The sequence below is a fragment of the Grampus griseus genome (genome assembly GCF_964374135.1).
Source record: "Grampus griseus genome assembly, chromosome: 7".
NCBI classification, from domain to species: domain Eukaryota; kingdom Metazoa; phylum Chordata; class Mammalia; order Artiodactyla; family Delphinidae; genus Grampus; species Grampus griseus.
In genome coordinates this window covers 136847-160909 of record NC_139001.1, presented here as the reverse complement: position 1 = coordinate 160909, position 24063 = coordinate 136847, and the positions used below count along the sequence as shown (strand labels likewise).

Genomic DNA, 24063 nt, shown 5'->3' with positions numbered 1-24063 from the left:
TGCTTGGAGGGGCGCTGATTAGGATTCAGAGTTCGGAGGAGGGCCGGCCTCACGGCCACCTAGAGCAGGTGTTACTTGGGTGGCCCTGGGCCTCAGGAGCCCCGGGAAGGGGTGCCCCATGGAGCTGGGGCACCCCTGAGGGAACGTGATGCGGCTGGGAACTGGCACCCGTGCTGCTGGGGTGAGGAACATCCCTCAGCCCGGAAGCTTCCCCCCTCCCTTTGTCCCCCTTGGGTGGATGCACTGGAGCTGCAGACGGCAGCCCAGCACCGGGCAGGTGCAAACCTGAAGGGGCCGGAGGAGGCAGCAGGCCGGAGAGGCTTCTTCCCTCCTGGTGTGGTTCAGGCCTTCCTGCGGCCGGGTCACCAACCCAGCCCAGCTCCTCTGAGGCCCCATCACTAAAGAATGCTTGGGCAGGCAGCTTCTGGAGCTCCTCGGGTTCGGCCTGCCTGCAGTGCGTACCTGACCTGCAGAGATGTCTGCCCTTCTGCCAGAGTGGGGGCCAGGGCGTCCCTGGGGCAGAGGAGGGGGGTGAGCCAGAGTCCCCTGGGGACCGCCCGTAGGACGAAGGAGTGAGCAGTTACGCTCTCACCCGGGGCCAGTCCTCGTGGAAGGGGTGGGAGGGTGCGCTGGGACCCCCACTAGCCGGTGCCAACGCGGGTCAAGGCCAGCTGACCCCACGTGGAAGCTGCATCAAGCTGCGCACCAGGGCGCAGGGGGCTGGAGGCATCAGGGGCGGGGCCCGGGGGCGGGGACGGGGCCCGGGGTCGGGGGCGGGGCGGGAGGCCTCCGGCGCAGGCGCAGTCCCGCCCGTCCAGCCCACTCTGGCTGCGGCGGCGCGAGGCCTGCGGCGGGGACGCGGACGTGAGTGCGTGCGCGCGGCCGCTCGGGGTCCGGGCTGAGGGGCTGCGGGGCTGCGGGGCGCGGGTCCGGGGCGGCGGGCGCGCGCAATTGCGGCGCGGCGGGCGCCCGCGGGGTCCTTGGGTCCGACCGCCCGGGCTGGTCCCGTCATGTGATCGCGCAGGCCGCGCGCCCCGGCCCCTCCGGAAGAGCCGGGGTGACTCAGCGCCGTCGGGTGCGCCGGGGCCACCGCGATTAGCCGTTGCTTCCCAGCCGGGGCGGCCCCTCCTGGCCCCGGGTGGTCACCTGTGGGCTGGCCCGACGGCCGTGGCCCCAAGCTCCTGGTCCCCGTCGGGGGTCCCAGAGAGTTCCTTTCCTGAGCTCGCCCACCTGTACTGCGTACCCCCTAACGGTGAGGGTCACCGTCCGTGGTTCATTTAATCCTCATCCCCACCGGTGAGGCACATGCTGCATCAAGGCACAGAGAGGCTCGTTCGTTTTCTCAGGGTCACACAGCGGGTGTGAACCCACGCGCGAACGCTGCCCTCGGTGCCGACTCAGGTTGTCTGAGCATCAGGTGACGTGGAAGTATCCAGAAAACGGCTGCTGCACCCCTCCCGCCTCTCCGGGGGGCTGCAGGGCTGCGTGGCGTTTGTGCGAATCCCGGCTCTCCCACCGTGGGCAGCCAGAGGAGCTTCCCCCCGCCCCCACTTTCTTTGATTCCGTGGTTCTTAAACTTGTAACATATCCACGAAACATAAGATTTATCATATTAACCATTTTTAAGTGTACAATTCAGTGGTATCTGTCCCTTTCCTTTTAGCACCTTAACTCCTGGTTTGTTCTGAAGGAAGGGGGGTGAAAGGGAGATACGGTTGTTGCAGGTGTTACAAGCTGACACCCAGGGGGGGCCTCAGCCAAGGGCATACATCTCAGTGACTTGTCAGGAGGTGACTGCACACTGCGTCAGGGTGAAGGCCTCGTGTCCCTTGTCCCCCCCCAGCCCACATCTCCCGGGTGGTCCAATCTCACTCCGCCACCACCACTGTGGAAAGTGTTGTCTGTTTCTGGACCTTTCCTGGGCCTGGGCTCTGCCGAGGTCTCTTCCCAGCAGGTGCTTCCCTTTCCGTTGCTCTGTAGTATTCCAGAGTTCCAGGTCCAGTCACTTGCTTTTCAGGGCAGGAGCGATGATGTCCCGTCTGGCACCCAGGCGGCCTGCGTGGCTCTTCTGGTGGCAGGCGGCCTGCCCTCAGGGAGTCTCCGCACAGCAGAGGACATGGGCAGGGGCGTCCAGGATCCCTGGGACAGGCAGCCCTTGGGGGGCCACGGGCACCAGCCCCCTCGTTCGAAGAGGCAGCTCCTCGGCATTCTCCTGTGCTCCCGAGGTGGTGCTGACCCGGGAGCGCTACTCCGTGCGGCGGCTGCCCTTCTCCGTGGTGTCTGAGGACGACCTGGCTGCCCTGGAGCGCATCGTCCCTGGCAGGGTCATCACAGACCCAGAGGAGCTGGAGGCCCCCAATGTGGACTGGCTGAGGACGGTCCGGGGTGAGTAAGGGTCTGTTCATGCTTCACACTTGGCGGGGTGGGTGGGCTTGAGAAACAGCGTGAGTTGAGGTGAGGCCGGTGAGGAGCTCTGGGTGGTGGCACATAACGCTTTTCTTATGCACGACGTCTACACATTAAAAGATGAAACAGCGCCTCCCCCCGCCCCCCGCCAGCTGCTCAGAGGTGGGTGTGTGTGTTAACTACTGCTCACTTCCCCTCAGCGCCTGCATTAGTCTCCCGGGGCCACCTGTGTAACAAAGAACCACAAACCAGGCTCAAAACGACACATTTATCCTCTCCGTTCTCAAGGCCAGAGTCTGAGATCCAGGCGTGGGCAGGGCTCCCTCCAGGGGGCCTGCGCTGTGACCGGCCGCGGTGGGTGTGCAGGCTGCCTCTTCCAGCTCTCGGGGGCTCCAGGAGACCTCGGCTCGTGACAGCATCACTCCAGTCTCTGCCTCTGTCCTCACATGGCCTCTCCCCTGTGTCCCCTCTCCATTCTCCTGTGAGGATGCCTGTCCTTGGATTGAGGTCCCACCCTAATCAGGATGATCTCATCTCAGAGATCCTTAATTACACCTGTAAAGACGCTTTATCCGAATACGGTCACGTTCGCGGGTTCTGAGGGGTGGGAGGTGGACGCACCTTCTGGGAGGTGGACGCATCTTCTGGGAGGTGGACGCATCTTCTGGGAGGTGGACGCATCTTCTGGGAGGCCTGTTCTCCCCAGTGCAGCTTCCTCTCCTCCACTGTACCAGCGCTTCTCCTCCTGGACCCAGCGCACCCTCTTGATAACAGAGATTTCCTAATACCCTGTGTTCTCTTCTGAAATGATTTCAGAGATTACGTGACCTACTTCTGTGATGTTCTTGCTACAATATTAAGGAGAGCTAGAAGACAGGCAATTTACAACGTGGGGGCATATTTAAACCCGTAATTCCAGGACACGCTGGGCGGCCAGGTCCTCAGGCTGGGCTTGGATCCAGCGCACTCGGGATTGAAAAAGAGTAGTGGAGGGTGTGCTGTGCTGTTGACTCGGACACTCTGAGGGCTGTGCTGCCGGCGGGAAAACCTCCGAGTGAGGTTCCAAACCACAGTGCAGAGTCTTGAGCGAGTGGAACTGGGGCGGAGGCGCAGATAACGGGGCGGTCCTGCCCCTGTGGGAGGCCCGAGACGTTGGACAACCTTCGGCTCTACTTCTCTGCTGGGGCGCCCTCGAGTGGAAGGGCGTCCAGCCCCGCCTTGCCCACAGGGGCGGCACTGCCCTGCTGAGAGGCCCCGCCCAGCAGGCAGTGATCCTGGAGGCCGGAGAGGGTGATGCCCGCCCCCGCTCCGCCAGGCCGGTCGCGGTCCCACCTTGGTGCTACTGTCTGGGCGGACAGACCTCAGTGCCCAGCCCCACGCAGGGCGCCCCACCTGCTCGTCCCCGAGGCCCGCGTGCCCATGCTCTGGGGTGCCCTGAGCGGGCGGCGGCTGCAGTCTCCTGGGGGCCTTCCTCCCCATCAGCCACCTACCTGGGGGCTGGGCAGTGGGCAGCCTGCCCTGCGTGCCCATGTGGAGGACCCCTGCGGGCTTCCTGTCTCCTTGAGTTCGGGGGGCCGCCCTGGGCCTGCTCAGCTGTGAGTCCAAGGGCTCAGGGCCCAGCGGCTGCTCAGTGGGCGTCTGTTGGGGTACTTGGTGAATTTTTGTCTAAATACCCCTTTATGCGGCTTTCTTTTGGAGAGAAAGCCTGTCTAAATTTTTGATCATTTTAATCTCAGAGTTACGTAGAAAATGTAAGCTAGCAAAAGCTGATTAGGGTCTTTTAATTTTTCTTAAAAAGTGAGATTTTATTTGAAATGGAAGCTTATTGAACATTTCTTCCTTCAAAACTTAGACCACTCGCTCATGGGTTAACCCTACAAACTTTGCGCCTGCACCGAGTGAAAGGCTGGGGCCCTGGATGTGCAGAGGGACAGGAGGCTGACCTGGGGGTGGTGGCAGCAGGAGCAGGGGCTGGGCTGCGCTCCACATGGCCGTGAGCGCCCTGGAGGCCCCCCCAGCACAGGCCGTTTTCTCCGACCTGGGAAAGCCTCTGGAAGGGCGTGCCTAGAGCAGGGACAGCCAGCCAAAGCCTCAGAGCAGGGCTGCACTGGGCTCCTTGGAGGAGCCATGAGACCTGAGACCGCATGAGCGGCCCGAGTGGATGGCTGGCGGGAGGAGGTCGGGGAGGGGTGGGTCAGCGAGGCCTCGAGGGCCCTGTGTGTCCTGACCTTTCCTGCCCGCTGATGGGGAGTGCGGCCGGAGGGCCACGGCGGAGGGGGCCGCAGTGGGTGTGCGAGGGCCCGGGTGCCCGGGCGGGGGGCTGGCCGCTGAGTAACGGTTGGCTCAGGTGTGTCTGGAAGGGAGGTTGGCTGACGGCTGGATGAGGGTGTGAGGGAACGACGGCAGGCACGCAGGGACATTTGGCCTGAGCAGTAGCAAAAACTGGACCCGTCTGCTGAGTTGATGCGGAGAGTGACCGGAGGAGGGTGGATCTGTGCAGGGAGAACCAGGAGTTTGGGTTTGGACGTGTTCCTGTGGCCACGCAAGGGGGCCTGTCGGGCCGTGGAGCAAGCTAGTCTGAGGTCTAGGGCGGGGAAGCAACGGCCTTCCGAGGAGGCTGATGACCGCTGTGTCCAGTGGAGGGGCGAGGGGCCCGCCGAAGGGGCGTGGCACCAGGGGCCGGGGGAAGAAAGGCAGGGAGGTGGGGTCGTGGGGTCAGATGCGGCCGCACGGACAGGCTGAGACGGGCCACATGGGCATCCTTGGGGACACGTGGGAGGTTCTCCATGGTGTGAAGGGGATGCATGCGCCTCTGGAGCCGGTCCTGGGGTGTGAGGGGCCAGGAGGGTCAGAGAAGTGGGTGAGGCTTGCAGGGCTCGGGGGTCAAGTGAAGGGACTTTTCGTCTTTAGTTCTAGGATGAGAGCGCCGTCTCAGCAGGTTTGTGGTGTCATCGGGGATGAGCAGGTGGAGAGGGAAACGTGGATGACACAGGGACAGGAGGGACGTCCTCGAGGAAGCGTCGGGGGGCCACAGTCCCAGGGGTTGTGCGGATGCTGGAGCGGGGGCAGCCTGTTCTGCGGGCCACTGGACGCCCCGAGGCCAGGTCTCAGTCCTGCTGTTGACAGTCTCCATGGCCCGGCCAGCAGGCTCCTGCAGAGGGCGGGCAGGAGGTCCTGGGCCTCAGCTCTGCCCCGTCGTGTGCAAGCAGCCCCGACATACGACACATGCAGGGGGCGGCAGCCGGGCATGCTGTGCTGACCCTGAGGTCGGTGGGCACTGACATCCCCAGGACTCGCTGGGAGACCGAGAACCCGGGGCGCCGCCAGGTTTGTGTGCGTGAGGAGGGCGCCTGGACGAGGCCCCAGGGGAGGAGGGCTCCTCTGGCACCCCAAGCCCGGAGGCATCCTGAGGGAGGGAGAGGGGTCAGTGCCCTAGGGCTGCAGGGGAAGCAGAGACAAGAGGCGGGAGTGCCGGAGCAGCTGCGCCAGGAGGCCGGGGCGCTCAGGAGGCCAGGAAAGCGGATGGGGGTGAGGCACCTGGAAACGCTGGGATGCTGCAGGTGGTGGGTGGGGTGCTGAGCGAGCCAGGATCCAGGGCGGTCCCCCTGCAGGGACAGCCCCAGAGCACTGTGAGGGTGCTGAGAGGGAGGAAGGCCGCAGCGGGGTGGTGTCCGGAGCCTGTGCAGCCGGGCTTTCCACCTGTCCCCTCACTGGCCTGCGCGTCCCGGCCTGTCCGGGCTGGACGCTCCTTCCCTCCAGTCCTGGGCGGTTCCCCCGAGTTGCCTCTGATGATTCTCTGCTCTGTGCTCCGTTCTCTTTGTAGGCTCCCCTTATTAACACGTTGGACCGTTTTCTTATCCTTTCCCCCGTGAGAAAGTAAACTTCCCAGGGGCGGGAGAACTCGTCTGTTTTTATTCTCTGTGCCCATCACAGGGCACAGAGGGTGGGCGCTCAGGTGTTGCTGAGAAACAGTGTGTGAGTGAAACCGACAGAGCCTCGGGGGTGACCAGGGTCCCTGGACTGTGCTGTCCTGAAGGATCTGGGTGCCAAACAGCCAGCTGCCTGGGCAGGCACAGTCCATTTGATGAACAGCAAGTGAGAAATGGCTTTCAGAATAAAAAGGGTAAGGTAGCAACCACAGCCCACTCTCAGAGCTCCATGAAATCGCTGGCCAGCAGGAACACCTACTAGATGCCCTGCTGCCCTCCTGCAGCCTCTTAGCCACTTAAAGTACTGATACTTCCCACAAAATTGAAAGGGTGGGAAGACACTTGATTGTCTTGGAGACAGTGGTCAGCAATGCCGACAGACGAGGCCACGCTGGACATCAAATAAATCGTGGCAGCAAAGAATTGTAACCAATGAACAACCTAAGAACCCATGAGCCCGCCTGGCTGTGATTAAATAGCCAAGGACACAAATACATGAGAGGGAAGGGGATGGATGCATTTAGAAACATCACCTCTGGTACCTGTCCTGAGAACAGATTCAGGTAAGGATGATTCACAGGCGACCGTTTGCGGGGCGACAGGGTATCGACGTAGCCTCAAGTGTCTCTGCGCGAGACCCGTATTAAATTACAAGGGAAACCCAGTAACCTTCAGTGGGGAAGGCGGGCAGACGCCCCTACCCTGGGGCCCTGCCAGCCTGCTTCCCAGGGCCCAGCTCAGGACCACAGACCACCACCCGCTGGCCCTCCGCCCCCTCCAGCTGGAGACGGGCCGCTCCTGCCGTCGGGTTTTGGTCCTTGAGGTTTGTGGGCCAGCTCCGCCAGGAGGTGGGACGCAGCCCTGCCGCGGGGTGACCGCGCGGCTTCTGTCTTGCAGGCTCCAGCAAGGTGCTGCTGAGGCCCCGGACGTCCCAGGAGGTGGCGCACATCCTCAGGTACACGCCCTGCCCACCCTCCCTCCTGCGTTGCTCACCCATGGTTTCCTCACAGGCACAGGACACAGAACAGGCAGACCCCGTGAAGTGGACAGTGACCGGGGCCGGGGAGGTGGCAGGGGCAGTGCCAGCCTGAGCAGGGCTGAGCCCGGAATCTTGGACCCTTGGGGTACCAGCTGGGCCTTGGGTGGGGAGCGGCTGCAGACTCGAAGGGCAGGGCAGGGAAGGAGACGGACCTTTTCTTGAGAAATGTGTTCTTTGATGTTTTGTATCAATACGTTCTCGTGTTGATTATAGAAAAATTGGAAAACGTACAAAACCATAAAGAAAAAAAATGCGAAAGCAGCCAGTAATTTCCCCTCAAAGAAAACCACCGGTGACATTTTGGTGTGTTAGCTCAGCATCTTTCTCGCGGGGGTGAGGGTTTTTAAATGTTACCACGTTGTATCTACAGTGTCAGAGTCTTTTTTCCCTTCCGTTTGGCAATATCCGTGCCCATTTCTTGTTGCTAATTATTCTTCCACGCCTCTGTCATTGCATGGAAGGTGTGCGCCCTGTGAGTGCTTTGTCCCCATGGTGGCACGTTGAGGTGTGTCCAGTGCTTCAGAATAGCTGGCAGGTGGGCGGGCGCCCTGGCCTTCTCTGTCAGAGCCACGGCTGGAGGCTGACTGCATGGCAGGTGGCTTTTTTTTTTTTTTTTTTTTTTTTTTGCGGTACGTGGGCCTCTCACTGTTGTGGCCTCTCCCGTTGCGGAGCACAGGCTCCGGATGCGCAGGCTCAGCAGCCATGGCTCACGGGCCCAGCTGCTCCGCGGCATGTGGGATCTTCCCAGACCGGGGCATGAACCCATGTCCCCTGCATCGGCAGGCGGACTCTCAACCACTGTGCCACCAGGGGAGCCCGGCAGGCGGCGTTTTTGACGCACGTGGGCAGCCTGCCTCTCGGGGCACGTGCCCTGCTGCCCAAATCCTGACCCAATGGGGCGCTTGTCGCTTCAGGCCTTTGCACAGCGGGAGCCTGGTTGGGGACGAGGTGCTACTGATGAGTCTGACGTAGGTCTGGAGGGTGGTGGGCGAGGGAAGGGCATGCGGCCAAGGTTAAAGGAGAGAGGAGACGTGGGGCGTGGAGGTGGGAGGGAGCCCCGAGTGCCTGGGGGCTGCGGTTCTTCAGGTAACAGGGAGGGCTGCAGCTGTTGCTCGGACTGTCTGTACTTGGAGGACTGGCATCGCAGGGCAGCCGGGGCCTCAGCCGTGCTCTGGGAAGATGCTGGCCGCCAGCTCCCCAGGTGGCTGTGTGATGGACGTTTGTCCTGTCAGACTCCCACTGTGCGTGGGGGCCGAGGAGGCACCCCCTCGAGGCTGCGGCAGGAGGGCCCCGAGAGTGTCCCCCTGGGCCGGTGGTGTGGGAAAGGGGCCCTGACGCTGGTCCTGTGCGTGTCCCAGGTACTGTCACGAGAGGAACCTGGCCGTGAGCCCACAGGGGGGCAACACGGGCATGGTGGGGGGCAGTACCCCCGTCTTTGATGAGATCATCGTGTCCACCGCCCTCATGAACCAGATCGTCAGCTTCCACAACGTGTCTGGTAAGGCCAGCTGTCGTCAGGACCATCCCTCTCAGCTGCGGGGCTGGGCCGTGGGGAACCCGGGCCTGGGGGGGGCCCAGACGCCACCACCACTCCACCCGAGCTGGGCCCCCGGGTGCGTCTGGAGGGGGGTTGTTATTTAGTTGGTTACTGGGGTGACTCACCCCCTGGGCTTGACCTGTTCCTGCGGCCCGTTCAGATTGACGTTTCCTGGCCGTGCCGGCCCTTCCCGGGGCGTGCAAGGCGTCTAAGGCGCTCCGTGCTCGTGAAGCTCGGGGCTCAGCAACGGCGAGTTGGCGCCTCGGGCAGGACATACGGGTGGATCGTGCTGTCTGGCAGGGGCACCTGGACACTGGGCGGTGTCGAGCAGCACCCTGGCCTCCACCCACTCGATGCCAGCGGCCCCTCCAGCCCAGATCGCCTCCAGGATTGTCACGTGTCCCCAGGGGCAGAATCACCCCCACGGTCGAGGGCCACGGCCTTGTAGCAGCCCTCCGCTTGCGGCTCCCTGGCGTAATAAGCGCGTGGGTGTGGGTGTGGGTGGTGTATGTGAGGTGTTTCTCCTCCATTTCGCCTCACTGTTGTTTTTCTTTTCTCATGAAGGCATCTTCTGGGGAGGGAGGGGGGACACGCCCCTTTTCCTCCTCGCCCGGGTTCCGGGTGGACGCCCCTTCTGGGGGTCCTGAGCTGAGAGTCCCCGCGGGCGCTCTGGTTGCTTGGCAGGGGTCCTGGTCTGCCAGGCGGGCTGCGTCCTGGAGGAGCTGAGCCGGTATGTGGAGGAGCGGGGCTTTGTCGTGCCGCTGGACCTCGGGGCGAAGGGCAGCTGCCACATCGGGGGGAACGTGGCGACCAACGCAGGCGGCCTGCGGTTGCTGCGATACGGCTCGCTGCGGGGGACGGTCCTGGGCCTGGAAGTGGTGAGCTGGGGACACTGTCGCGGCTCAGCGCTGGCCCTGCTTCCAGGGACACCTGGCTGGGCTCGCTCTGGTCCCCAGGTCGGTCCCAGGGTGGCTGACTTTCCCAGTGGTCAGCATGCGAGGTCTCTGGGTGAGACCCCCTGTCAGGTCCACCCTTGCTCCCTGCAGACACCTGGGGTGGTGCAGGCCCAGCATGGGGGCTGCCCTCTTGGGCCCCGGGTGGCGCAGGTGCACGAGGCCACCTCGGGGATGGGGCCTCGTCCCAGCCTGGAGATCCAGGTTCCCACTGTACCAGCCCCGGTCTCCTCTCGGTCCCACCAGGGCCTTGGGGGTTACACGAAGCACCCCGCTTTCTGGCTTCCCACGAGGTGATGGCGTGTCCGCTGCCCTCCTGTCCCTGTGAGGAGCTGCCGTGGGAAGCCCGAGCAGCTTCCCGGACCAGCAGCATTCTGCCCTCCAGCTTCCTGGTAGCTCGTGCTCAGACGAGCCCCGTGGCGCCACTGTCACCACCCCTAGGGCTGTTGAGTCTGTGAAGCACACCTCAGGGCTTTCTAAAGCAAGGGCCCTCCGTTTACCCAAGGAGGGAACGACTTGCATCTGCTAAATCACGAGGTTCCTGTAGCTTTGTCCTCTGGACGCCGGTTATTTTTTATTGTAACTCACTTTCTCATTTTCACAAGCTGTTTCACTAAGCTTCTGACTAAATGAACCAAGCAAGACTCAGGACGGGCCTACAGCGCATGACTGCGGGGCCTGTGGATGAGCAGTGCAGGGGTGGGGGGCCTGATGCACTGCCACTCTCTGCCCTACTCCTCCCCGGGTGCGCCCTCCGGCACCCCAGGTGTGCCCTGCTTTGGGCCAGCTTCCCTTGAGAACTGGGCCCTGAGGTTCCTGATCGTGGTGGGGGTGGGGATCGTCACTGCACCCGGGGAAGAGAAGCCCCTCTTTCAGCCTGTTGGGGTGACTTCAGGCCTGGTGCCACCCTAGGGACCCCTGTGTTCCTGGACCAAAGTGGGGCGGGGGGCTGATGACTGGCTCAGCTTTCTCAGGGTGCCCTGGGCTGGGTCGGCCTCCCCAGGGCATCTGTTGGGGCCGTGGGCTGATGCAAGAGTGCCCGTCTCTGCTCCCTCCCAGGTACTGGCCGACGGCACCATCCTTAACTGCCTCACATCCCTGCGGAAGGACAACACGGGCTATGACCTGAAGCAGCTTTTCATCGGGTCGGAGGGCACCCTGGGGGTCATCACCGCCGTGTCCATCTTGTGTCCGCCCAAGCCCAGCGCTGTGAACGTGGCTTTCCTAGGTAGGTGCCCTCCGTCTGCCTCTCGAGCGGGTTCTCAGGCTGAGCTGCCGTGTGCGGTCCCTCCTGTTTCTCTGGGCTTCTCGCTGTTTCCAAAGGGTCTGGGACCTGGCCTCGTTGGTGTCCACGGTGGGGTCTGGGCAGAGCACACACTCTATTCTGTAACAAAACTGGGGCTTTGCCCGTTTTATCCACCTGCCGTTTGTTACTTAGGCAGCTTATGCAGTAAGATTCACAGGGAAATGATGTGGTTTGGCGCGAGATCAAGGGCATGAGTCTGTTCATCACAGGGTTGGGGGGGCAGTAATTAGTCCCCTCTGTAAGCCAGCCGCTGGCCTCCCCTGTCTTGGACCACCTGTCTCTGCGAACGCGTTGGGACATTTCCCTCGCCGGCCGTTCACGTTCTCTGCTTCCCTTCAGAGCAGGCTTGAAAAACGGGCTCACGTCTACTTTGTTCCGATCCCTCCATCACCTGTTTGCATCTCCTTTCCCGCCGTCGTTCAGCTGCGTTAGGTTAACTGCAGCCTCCGCTCCTCTGCTGGTCCAGAGGCCCATCTCTGGGAGGTCCCGGCACCTTGCCCGGCGGCGGGACGCAGGGGCCCCAGTGGCTCCCACCACGCGCGGGCTCTCGTCTTGAGCCCATCAGTCTCCGGTCTCTGGTGGTCCTTTTACTGTCATTTTCCACACGTGCCATTTTCTTCGTCCCCTGCGTCAGGCCTTCCTGCAGAGGCCACGTGCCTTGTGAACACGTCCTCCGTCGTTTCCTGTCGTGGACGCCTGCTGCTGAGTCCTCGCTTTGAGTCTGTCCCAAACCATCTCCCTTTCACCCCATTCTTGGAAGACACTCTGGCGAGCACAGGCTGGCAGCTGTGCCCTTTCGTCCTGTTGAGGGCGCCCCTCCGCGTGGCTCCGTGGCTGTTGGTGACGCCAGCCAGCCGTCCTCTGCTGCCGCTGCTCTGAGGGACTCTCTCTCTTTTTCTTTGGCCGATTTAAAGATTTTCTCTTCACCTTTGGCGTTTTATGGGTCTCGGTATGTCGTGTGTGAGAGTACGTTTCTTTTTCTCTCTGGGTTTCCTGAACTTCTTAAACCCATGGCTTGGTTCTCCCACTTCCATAAGTTTCCTGCCACCCCCCGTCGTCAGCGGTTGCCCCCGTTTTGCTCCCCTCTCAGGACTGCGATTAGACGCACGATAGAGCCTATCAATCCGTCCACCCTCCCTGTGTCTTCCCTGCACCCGAGTTTCCATCCTGTCTCACTCTGTGATGCATTCTGGAAGGTTTCTTCTGATCTGTATCCAGTTCACTAACGCTCCCTGCGGCTGGGGTTCATGTATCGCCAAACCCGCCATGTCCAGCCCTGCGTCCAGCCGGGGGTCCTGCACGTGTCCCTTGGGCCTCAGCCCCTGAGCTTCACTCGCGGGATCTTCTCTCCAGACCCTCCTCCCTGACCTCCACACGACCTCTCAGTGCCTTCCCATCCCTGCCCTGAAAGGCCAAGTGTGCCCACCCCTCCCCGCCTGCTGACATATCCACGTCCCCTCTCTGCCTTGGGCCGCTTGGTGGTCAGCTCCAGGCACCGGGACACCACGGGGAGCTCGGGGGTCAGTACATGTGCCTTGAATGACTTGCTGGGCCCTGGGTGTTGTCAGAGACGCACAGCTAAGCCGTTTTCCGGGGCGGCCCGTTGCTGGCCCTGTGTTTGTGGACTTTCCAAGTGGCTTTCCTGAGCGTCGGGGCTCTCAGGCAGCCTTTTCTCTTCCTCTTCGATGCCTGTGACCTACGACGTGGTGGCTGACGAGGGTGGCTTGTCCCGCTCTGCGAGGCTGCCCAGCTCAGCAGTGCCGTTGCCAGGAGACGGGTTGGTTTTGCTGCTTGAAAGGGGGCTCAGGTGGGCCCGTAGGTGAGGCCCTGCCTCTGCATGACCAGCTCAACTGTCCTTTTTCCATGTCTGTTGCAGGCTGTCCTGGCTTTGCTGAGGTTTTGCAGACCTTCTGCACCTGCAGGGGCATGCTGGGTGAGATCCTGTCCGCATTCGAGTTCATGGACGCCGAGTGCATGAAGCTGGTCGGGCTCCACCTCCATCTCGCCTGCCCCGTGCAAGGTACTGTCCCCGCCCACTGGCAGCGCCCACCGCCCCTATTGTGCCGTTTGATGTGTGGGCTGATCGGAGCCTCCGTCCCGTCCGTGAAGTAGGAGGTGGCAGGGAGCGTCGCCACGGTTCCGGCGTCCCTGTAGCTGTTGAGAGCAGAATTCTCCCTAAAATTCGTTTTACGTGCGCCCCCGGAGTTCAGTCAAAGGCTGTCGGTCGTGCCGTAGCCCTGGGGTCTTTGGAACAGCCAGATGCACACTCAGGGGCGCCCCCCCGGCTCCTGCACTGGGAGACGTGTCATCGCATGGAGTGCTGGCCCTCGGAGCTCAGCCAGCTCGTTCTGCTTTGCCGGTGAGCTCGTCATGCCCAGGTCTTTAGTCCGCGCACTGTGTAAAGCTAAGTCCGTGCAGCTGTACGCCTGGGTATTTTCACTTCTGGAATCGACCCGGAAGAAATGATCGTTGTCTTACCCCAGGCTGCCCTAACAGAACACTGCAGCCTTAAAGAAGGAAATTTATTTCCCCTGGTTCTGGAGGCTGCAAGTCCAAGACCAGGGTTCCATCGGGGTTGGGTTCTGGTGAAAGTCCTCACGGGGCGTCTTCTGTGTGTGTGTGGGAGAGACCTCTGGAGTGTCTTCCTATTCCCATGAGGGCACCTGAAAGATCAGGGCCCCACTCTTAGGACCTCATTTAACCTGAATTACATCCCTAAAGGCCTAATTTCCAAATACAGTCACATAAGAGGTGGATTAGGGCTTCACCGTGGGAATTTGGGGTGGGCGGTTACACAGTTCAGTCCATAATAGTCATAAGTGTGGAAAGAACTTTATGCTTTAAGTTTTTACTGAGGCATTTGTTTTCGTATAAAATAGGAAACCACCTGTCCAGGGTAGAGAAATAAGACATGTACGACCGTTGGAAAGACGGAGGGTCCCTGGGGGTGGGGAGCGAAGGGTCCCTGGAGGGACAGAAGATCTCTGGATGGTTGGAGGGCTCCTGGGGTGTTATCGGCCATTGCAAAGCGCTGGGCCTCCCCTTTAGCACACAGTTTGGTAAGAGGGGTCCCTGGGGCGCCCCCACCCCATCCAGGCACCAAAAGTACAGCTTTGTGCTGTCTCCAGGGGGCCTGGCTTCTCTTACAGTGAAAGACCTATTTTTAAACTGTCTGAAATTCAACCCGAGTAGCCAGCGGCTGCTCTGTGGGCAACATGAGCGCCGTCAGGGGTACCAGAGCTGCGGCTGGCCTAGACCTGTCCTAGCTCTTGGCCAACTGCTTTCCCCTCCGCTTTCCCTCTGCCCCCTCCAGAAAGTCCGTTCTACGTCCTCATCGAGACCTCGGGCTCCGGGGCGGGGCACGATGCGGAGAAGCTGAGCGGCTTCCTGGAGCAGGTGCTGGGCTCGGGGCTGGTGACCGACGGGACCCTGGCCACCGATCAGAGGAGGATCAAGGTGTGTGAAGGCTGAGGCCCTCGTCCTTCCCGTGACGCCTGCAGTTAGATTGTGGGTTGTGGCTGAGCGTGAGCACGTGTCCCCAGCCGGGCCATCTGTCTGGGCTGGGTGCCCCATCCCTGGGGGTTGGTGCCACCTGTCTCGGTGGCCCCTCTGGTCCTGCCCTGTCTGGGCTGCTGGCTCCACAGCCCCGTTCTCAAACGTCGGTGCCAGGGGACCAGCTGGGTGACACAGGAGGGGGCTGGGCCAGCATCCTTCCTGGGTGGGTGAGGGGTCAGGAGGAAGTCCCTGAAGGGACATTTTGAGCACAGATGGATGCGGGGTGGGGAGTGAGTTACCTGTGCGGTGCACAAAGGCCCTGAGGGGGCTGGTGCCTGCCGTGTTCCAGACAGAACTTTCTGGAGAGGGTGGGATTGGAGCACAGTGAGAGGGAGTGGGCAGACAAGGGGGCAGCAGGACTTGGGGCTGCACCAGGACGTGATGGACATGAGTGGGGCTCGAGGAGCCTCTGGGCACAGGGGACAGGCGGGACCAGCCGGCTCAGGCCGGCCGTGCAGGGATGTGGCTGGACTCCAGGTGTGTGCGGGCAGCAGGTGCTGAGTGACCCTCTGCTGTAGAAGTCTGTGAGAGAGCCGGGGAGATCCGGACGCTGCCCGGATGTTCCGCGGTGGCGAGGAATTATTGTTATTATTTCAGGGGTGATCATTGCACTGGGGGTATGTTAAAAAAGCAAGAGAAAGGAGTTTTTGCCTTGCCGAGGAGGTTGGTTTGCCGAGAGGTTTCCTGAAATGGGGAGTGGGGGGTTTAGGGCAGGGCAGGGATGAGGCCCAAGTGGGACGGGCATTCCCAGGCCCTCTGTTCTCTCACGCGACAGGGAAGGCGTTCTCGCGAAGGACAGCGTGACCATGATGAGGCCGCCCTGCCTCTCTGCTCCCTCAGTCCTTCCCCGTGTCCCCAGGCCCGGGATGTCCCCCTGTCTGCCCGGGATGTCCCCCTGTCTGCCATGGTCCTCCCGCACCTGCTCTCCCCCGACCCTCGCTTGGGGCCCCATGGGGGATCAGTTCTGATTGTCCCGAGAGGGGCCCTGGGTGCCTGGGTCCCGGGGGCCAGCCCGTGGCCTCATTCGGGGACCTTGTCCCATGTGGACTCTGGGACAGAAGCCACACACCTGTCACGACGCAGAACGTTTCTGTCACCCAGAGGGTTTCCTCGCCTCGCGACCCCGCGGTCACCCCACAGCAACGCAGCATCGCTGCCCTGCCCGCCGCAGGTGACCGTGCCCATCCCCTCACTTGCAGATGCTGTGGGCCCTGAGGGAGAGGATCACCGAGGCCCTGAGCCGGGACGGCTACGTGTACAAGTACGACCTCTCGCTGCCCCTGGATAGGCTCTACGACCTCGTGAGCGACCTGCGGGCCCGCCTCGGCTTGCACGCCAAGCACGTGGTGGGCTACGGCCACCTGGGTGAGCGCGGCCCGCGGTGCGGGTGGAGACCCTGGGCCAGGAGGGGGAAGGACCCGCGTCCTCGCCACGCGGTCTCTGGGGCCGTCTCGGAGGCAGAGCGCAAGGTCTGGGCTTGGCTGGGCCAGCGGGAGGTGGGCCCTGAACGCGGGGGTCTCGGGGTTTGATGAAGGGGCCTCACCCCTCCCTCCTCAGACAGAGGATCTTAAAAGCAGTTCAGATAATGATTTTTTGCAGAAAAGTCATGCAAAATGAAAGGAACTGTTTCATTCCGCTTCATTCCCGGCAGCCTTTGGAACTGGGCGTCTCAGAGCCCCGTCCACAGGGCAGGTGTGCTGGGGCCTCCATCCATGTCTCCAGGGCGGGATTCAGCAGTGCCTCCTGGGCTTGTGAGGGTCTGAAGAGGTGCGGTGAGGGTCACACGGTGGAGGCCTGGCCCTGGCCCAGCATCGCTCTGAACGCTTGAGTGGAGGGATTCCACTTTCAAGAATTGAGGAGGAACGTTGGATTTGTCAAATGCTTTTCCTGGGTCTGCCCAGGTGCCCAGTGCTGGTTTTCCTTTGACCAGCCAACAAGGCTCATCACTCCAGACCTCTGAGGGCAAGTGGGCCTGTGTCCCAGGATAAGCCCAGCGTGGCCACAATCCTTTTTGTGTCTTGTTTGATCCCGTTTACTTATCCCGTGTAGGGCTTTCTCCATCCTGTCCTGTAAGGCTTCTTTCTTCTGTCCAGGCTGGATGTTGGTCTCAAAGTCCTAAAACGATTTGGGGGTCGTCTCTGGCAGAGTCTGTCGGGTTGGAATTACCTTCTCCCTGAATGTTTGGTAGAACTTGTAAATGAGGGTATTTGGGCCTGAAGGTTTTTGTGGGTATTTTTTTGCGGGGGAGTGGGATTGACTACAGAGAAATTTCTTTAACAACTAGAGGGCTCTCCTAGCTTTCCTTTTCTTCAGAATTGGTTGTGGTAATTTTTTTTCTGGGCATTAGTCCATCTCTTCTAAGCCTTCGAGTGTATTGGCATTACCTTGTTCATATTATCCCTCTTTTCCTTTGTGCCATGTCCAGCCTTTGGGGAGGGGGGCTGTTTAACTGCTCATTTGGTTGGTTTCTTGTCTCTGTTGACTGAAGAAAAATGCACAACCTAAAAGTTGTAAGTTAAGTTTTATTCGGGGACCATACTGAGGACATAGGATGGGAGGCAACCTGTCAGATAGCTCGGAGGGACGGCGTCAAAGAGGCAAAGGAGGAACCAGGATATAGAGGAGTTTTTGTAGTCGAATATCAAAATATTACTGCTAATCACGAAAAGCAGACCGCTGAAGTTAATGATTTTAGTGCTTTTCTTTTCTTTTTTTTTTTTTTTACATTTATTTATTTATTTATTTTATTTTTTGGCTGCGTCGGGTCTTCATTGCTGCGTGTAGGCTTTCTCTAGTTGTGGAGCATGGGCTCTAGGTGTGCGGGCTTCAGTGGTTGTGACTCACGGGCTTAGTTGTATCCGCGACATGTGGGATCTTCTCGCACCAGGGCTCGAACCCGTGTCCCCTGCATTTGCAGGCGGATTCTTAACCGCTGCGCCACCAGGGAAGCCCCAGGTCCCACCCTGTCTGATGGCACTGTCATTATCTTTCGGGTCTGAATATTTTCTCATTTCCATTGTCATTGCTTCCTTGACCCATGAGGTAGGCAGTATTGTGTCTTTAAATTTCCAAACATATGGGAGTTTTCTAGCCATTTTAAAGATCATGGGCTTGTTGACTGTGCTGTGGGCAGAGAGCTGGGTGGAACTCATCTTCAGTTGCAGCGTGTCCCTGGCCCAGGGTGCAGCCAGTTTCCATGTCCGTTCGGTGGGTGCCTGAGAGGAGTGTGCTCCCTGCAGGCCCTCCAGGTAAAGTGTGCACTCTGTGCCGCCCCTTTCCTGGAACGTGCTCGGCTGTCGGCTGCCGAGAGGAGCTCTCGCTGTGACAATAGACCCCTCTGCTTCTCCTGGTGCCTCTGCTAATTCTGAAGATAGGGGATGCGGGCTGTCAGTTTGATGCCGAAAACTCGGCCTCGGTGACCGGTGCCGAATGGAATCTCGGAGACAGAGTTTTGGGTGAAGTAGAAAAGAATAGCTTTATTGCTTTGCCAGGCAGAGGGGGACACAGTGGGCTTGTGCCCTGAAAAACTGTGGGTCCCAACCCGGGAGGTTTTGGTGAGGAGTTTTATAGCCATGGTTCAAGGGTGGGGTTGCTGACGAGATTAGGTTGTGTGTGCAGGGCCTGCGCGCCTTTGATCTGGCCTCAGGTGGTCTTTTCTGGAATGAAGAATGCTGACATCTTCCATTTGTTGGGGGTTTTAGTTCTGTAAAGAGCTCAAATACACTGTTCTGTGTGTCCCTTGAGGAGGGACCAGGACCCTGGCCCAAGGCTGCGCTGTTGTTTCCTGGCCGCCCCTCCCTTGTCTCTGCCTCCCCTCCCTTCCCTGATTAGCAGCTGTTTGAATCTGCCCTTTGGAGCTCAGGGAAGGTCATGGAGGCAGAACAGAGAGGCTCCCTTGCGCAGGAGCCCCACAGGGTCCTGCTTGATTTCAGTTAGAACTTGGACTTAGAGGGCATCTTAGCAAAGAACAGTACACCTTTGGAGATGGTACAGATGAAGAAAGAGGACAGAACTTCTAGGCAGCAAATTGTGGGAAGGTGCATAAACACACAGGGAGGCTGATGGACGTGAGGCTTGTGTAGACCAAGGCCAGAGTTGTCTCAGGTGGGTACCCTGACCTTGCTGGAATGTGGGGACACCTTTACACACTCGTGTCCTGCTTTTAGGTGGACGGAGGGCAGAGAGCTTTTCTTGTGCCTGTTTCTTTTCAGTTGCCTTCAGCTCAAAATAATCCTTATGCCAAAGCAGGCTGTTTTGAGGTGGCATATTTTGTAATTTACATAGACTGTAATTACTCAGTGACCTGGATTCGTCTGACTTTGGGCCTTCTATTTGTCCTTCATTTCTTCTATTTCTTTTTCTCTGATTTATTACCTTCTTTTGGTTGGTGTTTTTTCTCGTATAACTTGTTTCCATTTACTAATGAGGGAATTGTGCCTATCTGTTCTTTCGGCAGTAGCCCTAGAATTGTAGCCTTATCAGGGCGGCCCTACCTTAGCAGGGTTGGAAGTTAATCAGTATCATGATCCCCCTACCAGACAGTGTGGTGTGGTGGTTCATCTTGTGTGTCAGCCTGGCTGGGCTGTGTTGCCCCGATTCTTGGTCAGACACCAATCTAGAATGTTGCTGTGAAGGTATTTTTAAGATGAAATGAACATTTAAATTGGCAGACTTTGAGTAAAGCAGATTACCCTCCATGATGTGGGTGGGCCTCATCTAAGCAGTCGAAGGTCTGAAGAGGAAGATACAGATGTCCCCCGACGGGGAGGGGATTCTCCCCACAGCCTCTGGACTCGAGCTGCAGCGTCTGCTCGTCCCCAGGTCTCCAGATGCTGGTCCACCCTGCAGGTTGGACTCCCGCATCCCCACAGTCGTGGGCCAGTTCCTTAAAATTGACCTCTCTCTGTCCCTCCATCCTCCTAGCCCTCTCCCTCCCCCCAACCCCCACTATGTACATTGTGTGCATCTGCAGGTGTCCTACTGGTTCTGTTTCCCTGAAAGCCCTGATCAGCACTTGGGACCCTGTCATTTTGGTGTCACCATCTGCTCCTGGTCACACACTGTGTTTTGGAGTGTGTTCCATCGTGTTTTTTAGCCCCAGATAGCAGCAGTGCTGTTGTTATTACTCCATGAGGTCAGTGTTTGTCTAGACTCACCCACACCTCTGGTCCTTCTTTGACCTGGGGTCACAGCCCTGCCTTTAGAATTGCCTCTAGTGTGGGAAAGTAGGTGACAGCATGTCTCGGGTTTCATTTACCTGAAAATGTATGAATTTTGTTTTTCGGTGTTTTTTTTTCCGATGGATTTCAAAATTCTCTGTTGACAGTTCTGTTCTCTGCAGAGTGAAGACATCATTCTGCCATCTTGACTTCTGTTGCTGCAAAGTTAGCTGTCAGCGAGTGTGGTTGCATTGAAAGGAGTCCATTTTTTTCCTTTTTGTTCCTTTTAAGATCTTTCCCTTTTCCTCGGGGTTCCTGGGCTTCACTCTGCTTGGTTTAGGTGAGCGTTGGCGTGCCCTGCTGGGGTCTGGTGGGCTTGGCTTTTAGAAATTGCTCCCCTGTGGTCTCTGCAAATATCGTCTCTCCCCGCCCGCCCCTTCTTTCTGGAGCTTCAGTCGAGGGCTCACGATGTCCCCACGCGTCTGTCTGTCTTTCCTGTTGTCTGTAGCTCTGATCCTCTGCGTGCTTGATTTGTTTTCCATTTCATTAATCTCTCTTTGCTTGTTGACATTTCAGTGACCGTATTTTTCATTTCTAGAAGATCAGCCTGGGTATTTAAAAGCTTTCCCTGGTCAGTGTCTTATATTTTTTTCTCTCTCATTTCTTTAAACACGTGAAACATTTATTTCCGTTTCTGGAAATCACCAGGTCGCAGGTCCTTGCAGGTCTTGGTCATCATGGTTTCCTTTCTGTGTGTTTGCAGTTTGGGGCTCATGTATCTTAGGCTTGTATCTGTGGGAATTATTTGAGGCCGAGTTGGGGTGATTTGCCTGTGCAGAAGGTGGGGAGGGTGGGAGTGGGGCTGGGTCCCAGCCCGCAGCCAGGAATGGCCTTGGGGCCACGGGGGCCCTGTGAACTGTGCCGCAAGCCCATGCAGGCTGGCTGCTGGTGTGGATATCTGAGTGTCAGTGGAGATAAGTTTATCTCCCCCCCCGCCCCCCGCAGTGTTTCCCTTGGGAAAGACCCTTGTTTTCAGAGCCTTCACCCTGAGGGTATCAGTGGGAACCACTTTTGGTGGGAGAGGGATCCCTGGTTTGCTCCCTGCATTTGACAAATGTACATGGAGGGAGGGGGTCTAAGAAGCCCCAGGTCACAGGGTCAGAGGCCCCCAGGTCACCTGGTCCGAGACCTCCTGGGCACTGGGGACCCAGGTCTGTGGAGGCATCGGTGGTCCAGCCTGGGGCTCTCGCAGGTCGGGTGGGTGTTCGTTCCTCTCAGTCTGGAGCCCTCGGGGAGGGGTTGGAGGTTAGGCTGTGTGGGTGGAGATGGGGGGCTGGGGAGAACTTGGAGAGAAACGTATGTGAAGCCAAGGGAGCTGCAGCCCCCAGAGGAGGGGAGTGGTCACCAGCAGGTCAGTGGCCAGTGACGTGAAGGTCTGGAAGCCGGCTGTGAGGGCAGAGGTGGGTGGGGCCGGCACTCCTCCGGTGGCCTTCAGGCAGGGCAGGGGCGGGGCTGGGGGCTCTCGGGAAAGGGGGGCCCAGCCTGACCTGCGCGTCCCTCCAGGGGACGGCAACCTGCACCTCAACGTGACGGCAGAGGCCTTCAGCCCGTCGCTGCTGGGCACCCTGGAGCCCTACGTGTACGAGTGGACGGCCAGGCAGCGGGGCAGCGTCAGTGCCGAGCATGGCCTGGGCTTCAAGAAGAAGGACGTCCTTGGCTACAGCAAGCCACCCGAGGCCCTGCAGCTCATGCAGCAGCTCAAGGCCCTCCTGGACCCCAAGGGCATCCTGAACCCCTACAAGACGCTGCCCACCCGCACCTGACGCCCGCTACGGTCAGCGGGAGACTCGGGAGGGGGCCTCGATCCTTGGCTTTGCCTGTGGGGCGCTCCCGCAGGCCTGGCGTGGGCTCACAGGGCCTCCATTCGACGGAGCCAGTGGCAGGTGGGGTGCCCGGGCCCGTGGTTGGCGGTGGGGAGCTGGCCCTGTGGAGCCTGGGGCACGTGGCTCTCGGCAGGATTCCTCCGGGTGCTCTGCCAGTTCTGTTGAGTGGGCCGAGTGGAGAGGGCTGCCCCGTCCTCACTCCATCCTCGTGGCGGGCACTCCGTCCCTTTGCAGGTCCTGGACAGGCCAGGTGGGTGAGCCATTCTGCCCAATCAGAATAGACCAGGTCGCCCCTGCTTTGCCTGTGGCCCCTGGGATTCCACCTTGTGGGGTGCAGCTCTGGGAGGGGGCACGGGTGGTCCTTCCGCTGGTCCCCACACAGCGTGAGCCTCCAAGGTGCCCTGGGCAGAGGTGGTGAACTCCATGTGGGCAGCAGAGCACCGTGAGGTGGGTCCACGCGGAGCTCTGACCAGCAGAGCCCGGGCCGTCGGGCGCTTTACAGATGACTTTTAGTCACATTTGAGCCAGTGACAGGAATGCCCCCCACCGTGGAAGGTGTCATTTCCCCCGTTTTCCAGAAGGCCCGTGAGTTGGCAAGACCGTTGTTGGAAGACAGGCATTGGTTTCTTGCACTTGGTGGTTTGCTGTGATGTGTCCTTCCGGTTCTGCTTTGACCACGAATGTCAGTAGTGCCGGGTGAGAAGCCCCGCCCGGCACAAGCATCTTCAGTCACGCCGACCGGGTCCTCCCCATTGACCTTGGTCCTTGGGGCAGCTGCTCGGGCTGTGCAGACAGTCTGGGAGGCCGGACACGTTTTCTGTTTCTGGCTGCCCTGAACTTCCAGTAAAAGTGGGAATAAATCACGATACTCTCCTTCCTTCTGTTCTTAGAAAAACAACCTCATAAAAGCCCAGGTGAAGTGCCCGTGTACCCTGCTCCTCAAGCACCCAGCGTCAGCGACCCGGAGCCTGGCAGTCTGTGTGTGGGGACAGGGCATCCCTGTCCCCGTCTCCCATCCCCATGCCGCATCCCCCGTCCCTGTCCCCCACTGTGTGGCTTGGAGCCCCGCCTCATCGGGCCGCTGAGGCGTGGTCTTACGTGGGTAATGTGCAGTGAGGGGCTTTGTGATGCAGAGATACCTCCTATAAAAAGTTTTAGGACTAAGCAAGTTTTTTTGGAGAATTAAAGTAACGCATGGATTATTAGAGGGCTTAAACTTTGAGGCATTTCCTGCTAGAGTAAGGGTAGGGCTTCGAGGAGGTGGCCTAGTGACTGGGGGTGGGAGGGAGCAAGTGGCAGGGGGGCCCCTCCACGTCCTTGAAGGATAAGCTGGCCCCCAAAGTGTCAAAAAGTGAAGTGGTATCCACTGGCCCTGCGGTTTACTCCTGGGGCTCGCCCCTCAGGGTCCACCTGTGCGCGTGCACACGCGCTCACACACCTGCACACAAATGGCACACGTGCACACATGCACGTGCCGGCGTGTCCCCAGGCCATGCACGGAGCACCGTCTGCAGGTGGTGTCAGTCAGTGGCCGTGTCGCTGGCCGTGTGTCTGTTGAGAAGGAGGCGGGTGTGTGCCTCTGTGGCCCCTGGACAGAGGGACGGCCAGAGGAGGGGACGGAGGGGGCAGCTCACCTCCTGCTTCTGAGAAAGGCCGTCGACTCTTGGAAGCCGGTTCAAACAGAACCTTCCTGCGTGTCAAGACCGCAGCTGGGACTCACTCTGGGCGCCTGGAGGCCGGGTTGGGTGGGGAGGGGGTATCATTTTCTATATTTTTGGGATGCTTTGCCTTTTTTTTTTTTTGCCAAGTGCACGTACACTCTCATAAAACGTGAACAAGCCAGGCGCAAACTGATTCAGAGGTCCCGTGGCTGCTGCTGGGCTGGATGGGTGAGGCTGGGCATGGGCTGCATCCACGGTCCCCTCCTCTGTCACCCAGGAGAGGGGCAGCCCCAGCAGAGCCTGCTCCGAAGGGGACACAAGCCCCTGCCCCTGCTGACGCGGCTGGCCCGGGTCCACCTGCCCAGCCAGGGTCCTCTGGCTGCGGGTGAGACATACCCTGGGGGAGGTGGGTGTTCTCCTGGGGGTGTCTTGGCCCCAGCGTGATTTCAGGGCCCGGGCCAGGGCCCATCTCCAGCCCCCACGCCAGCCCAGCAGGGCGGGCGTGTCGGGACACCCGTGACTGCCTCCAACTGACCCTTCCTGCTCTCTGCCAGGATTTAAAAGGCAGGTCCCCTCCCCACCCGTTGTCGGCTGCCTGTGGCCTCGCCTGGTTCCAGGGCCTGCCTGGGGGGCCC

General features: G+C 59.9%; 1 protein-coding gene across 3 annotated transcripts; it reads left to right on the top strand.

Annotated features, from left to right (window-relative positions):
- Positions 1-811: 811 nt before the first annotated feature.
- Positions 812-23374, top strand: D2HGDH (D-2-hydroxyglutarate dehydrogenase). 3 transcript variants are annotated; one of them, XM_082658297.1, is made up of 10 exons: positions 812-864; positions 2018-2385; positions 7233-7290; positions 8733-8872; positions 9596-9789; positions 10924-11092; positions 13047-13190; positions 14484-14626; positions 15925-16090; positions 21448-23374. In XM_082658297.1, the coding sequence occupies exons 2-10, from the start codon at positions 2028-2030 to the stop codon at positions 21705-21707; spliced, it is 1632 nt and encodes a 543-aa protein (XP_082514423.1). In that variant the 5' UTR covers positions 812-864; positions 2018-2027; the 3' UTR covers positions 21708-23374. The 3 variants fall into 3 exon arrangements, with proteins under 3 accessions (XP_082514423.1, XP_082514425.1, XP_082514424.1); XM_082658299.1 differs by having other exon boundaries at positions 825-864; positions 2023-2385; XM_082658298.1 differs by having other exon boundaries at positions 825-868.
- The last annotated feature ends 689 nt before the right edge of the window (positions 23375-24063 follow it).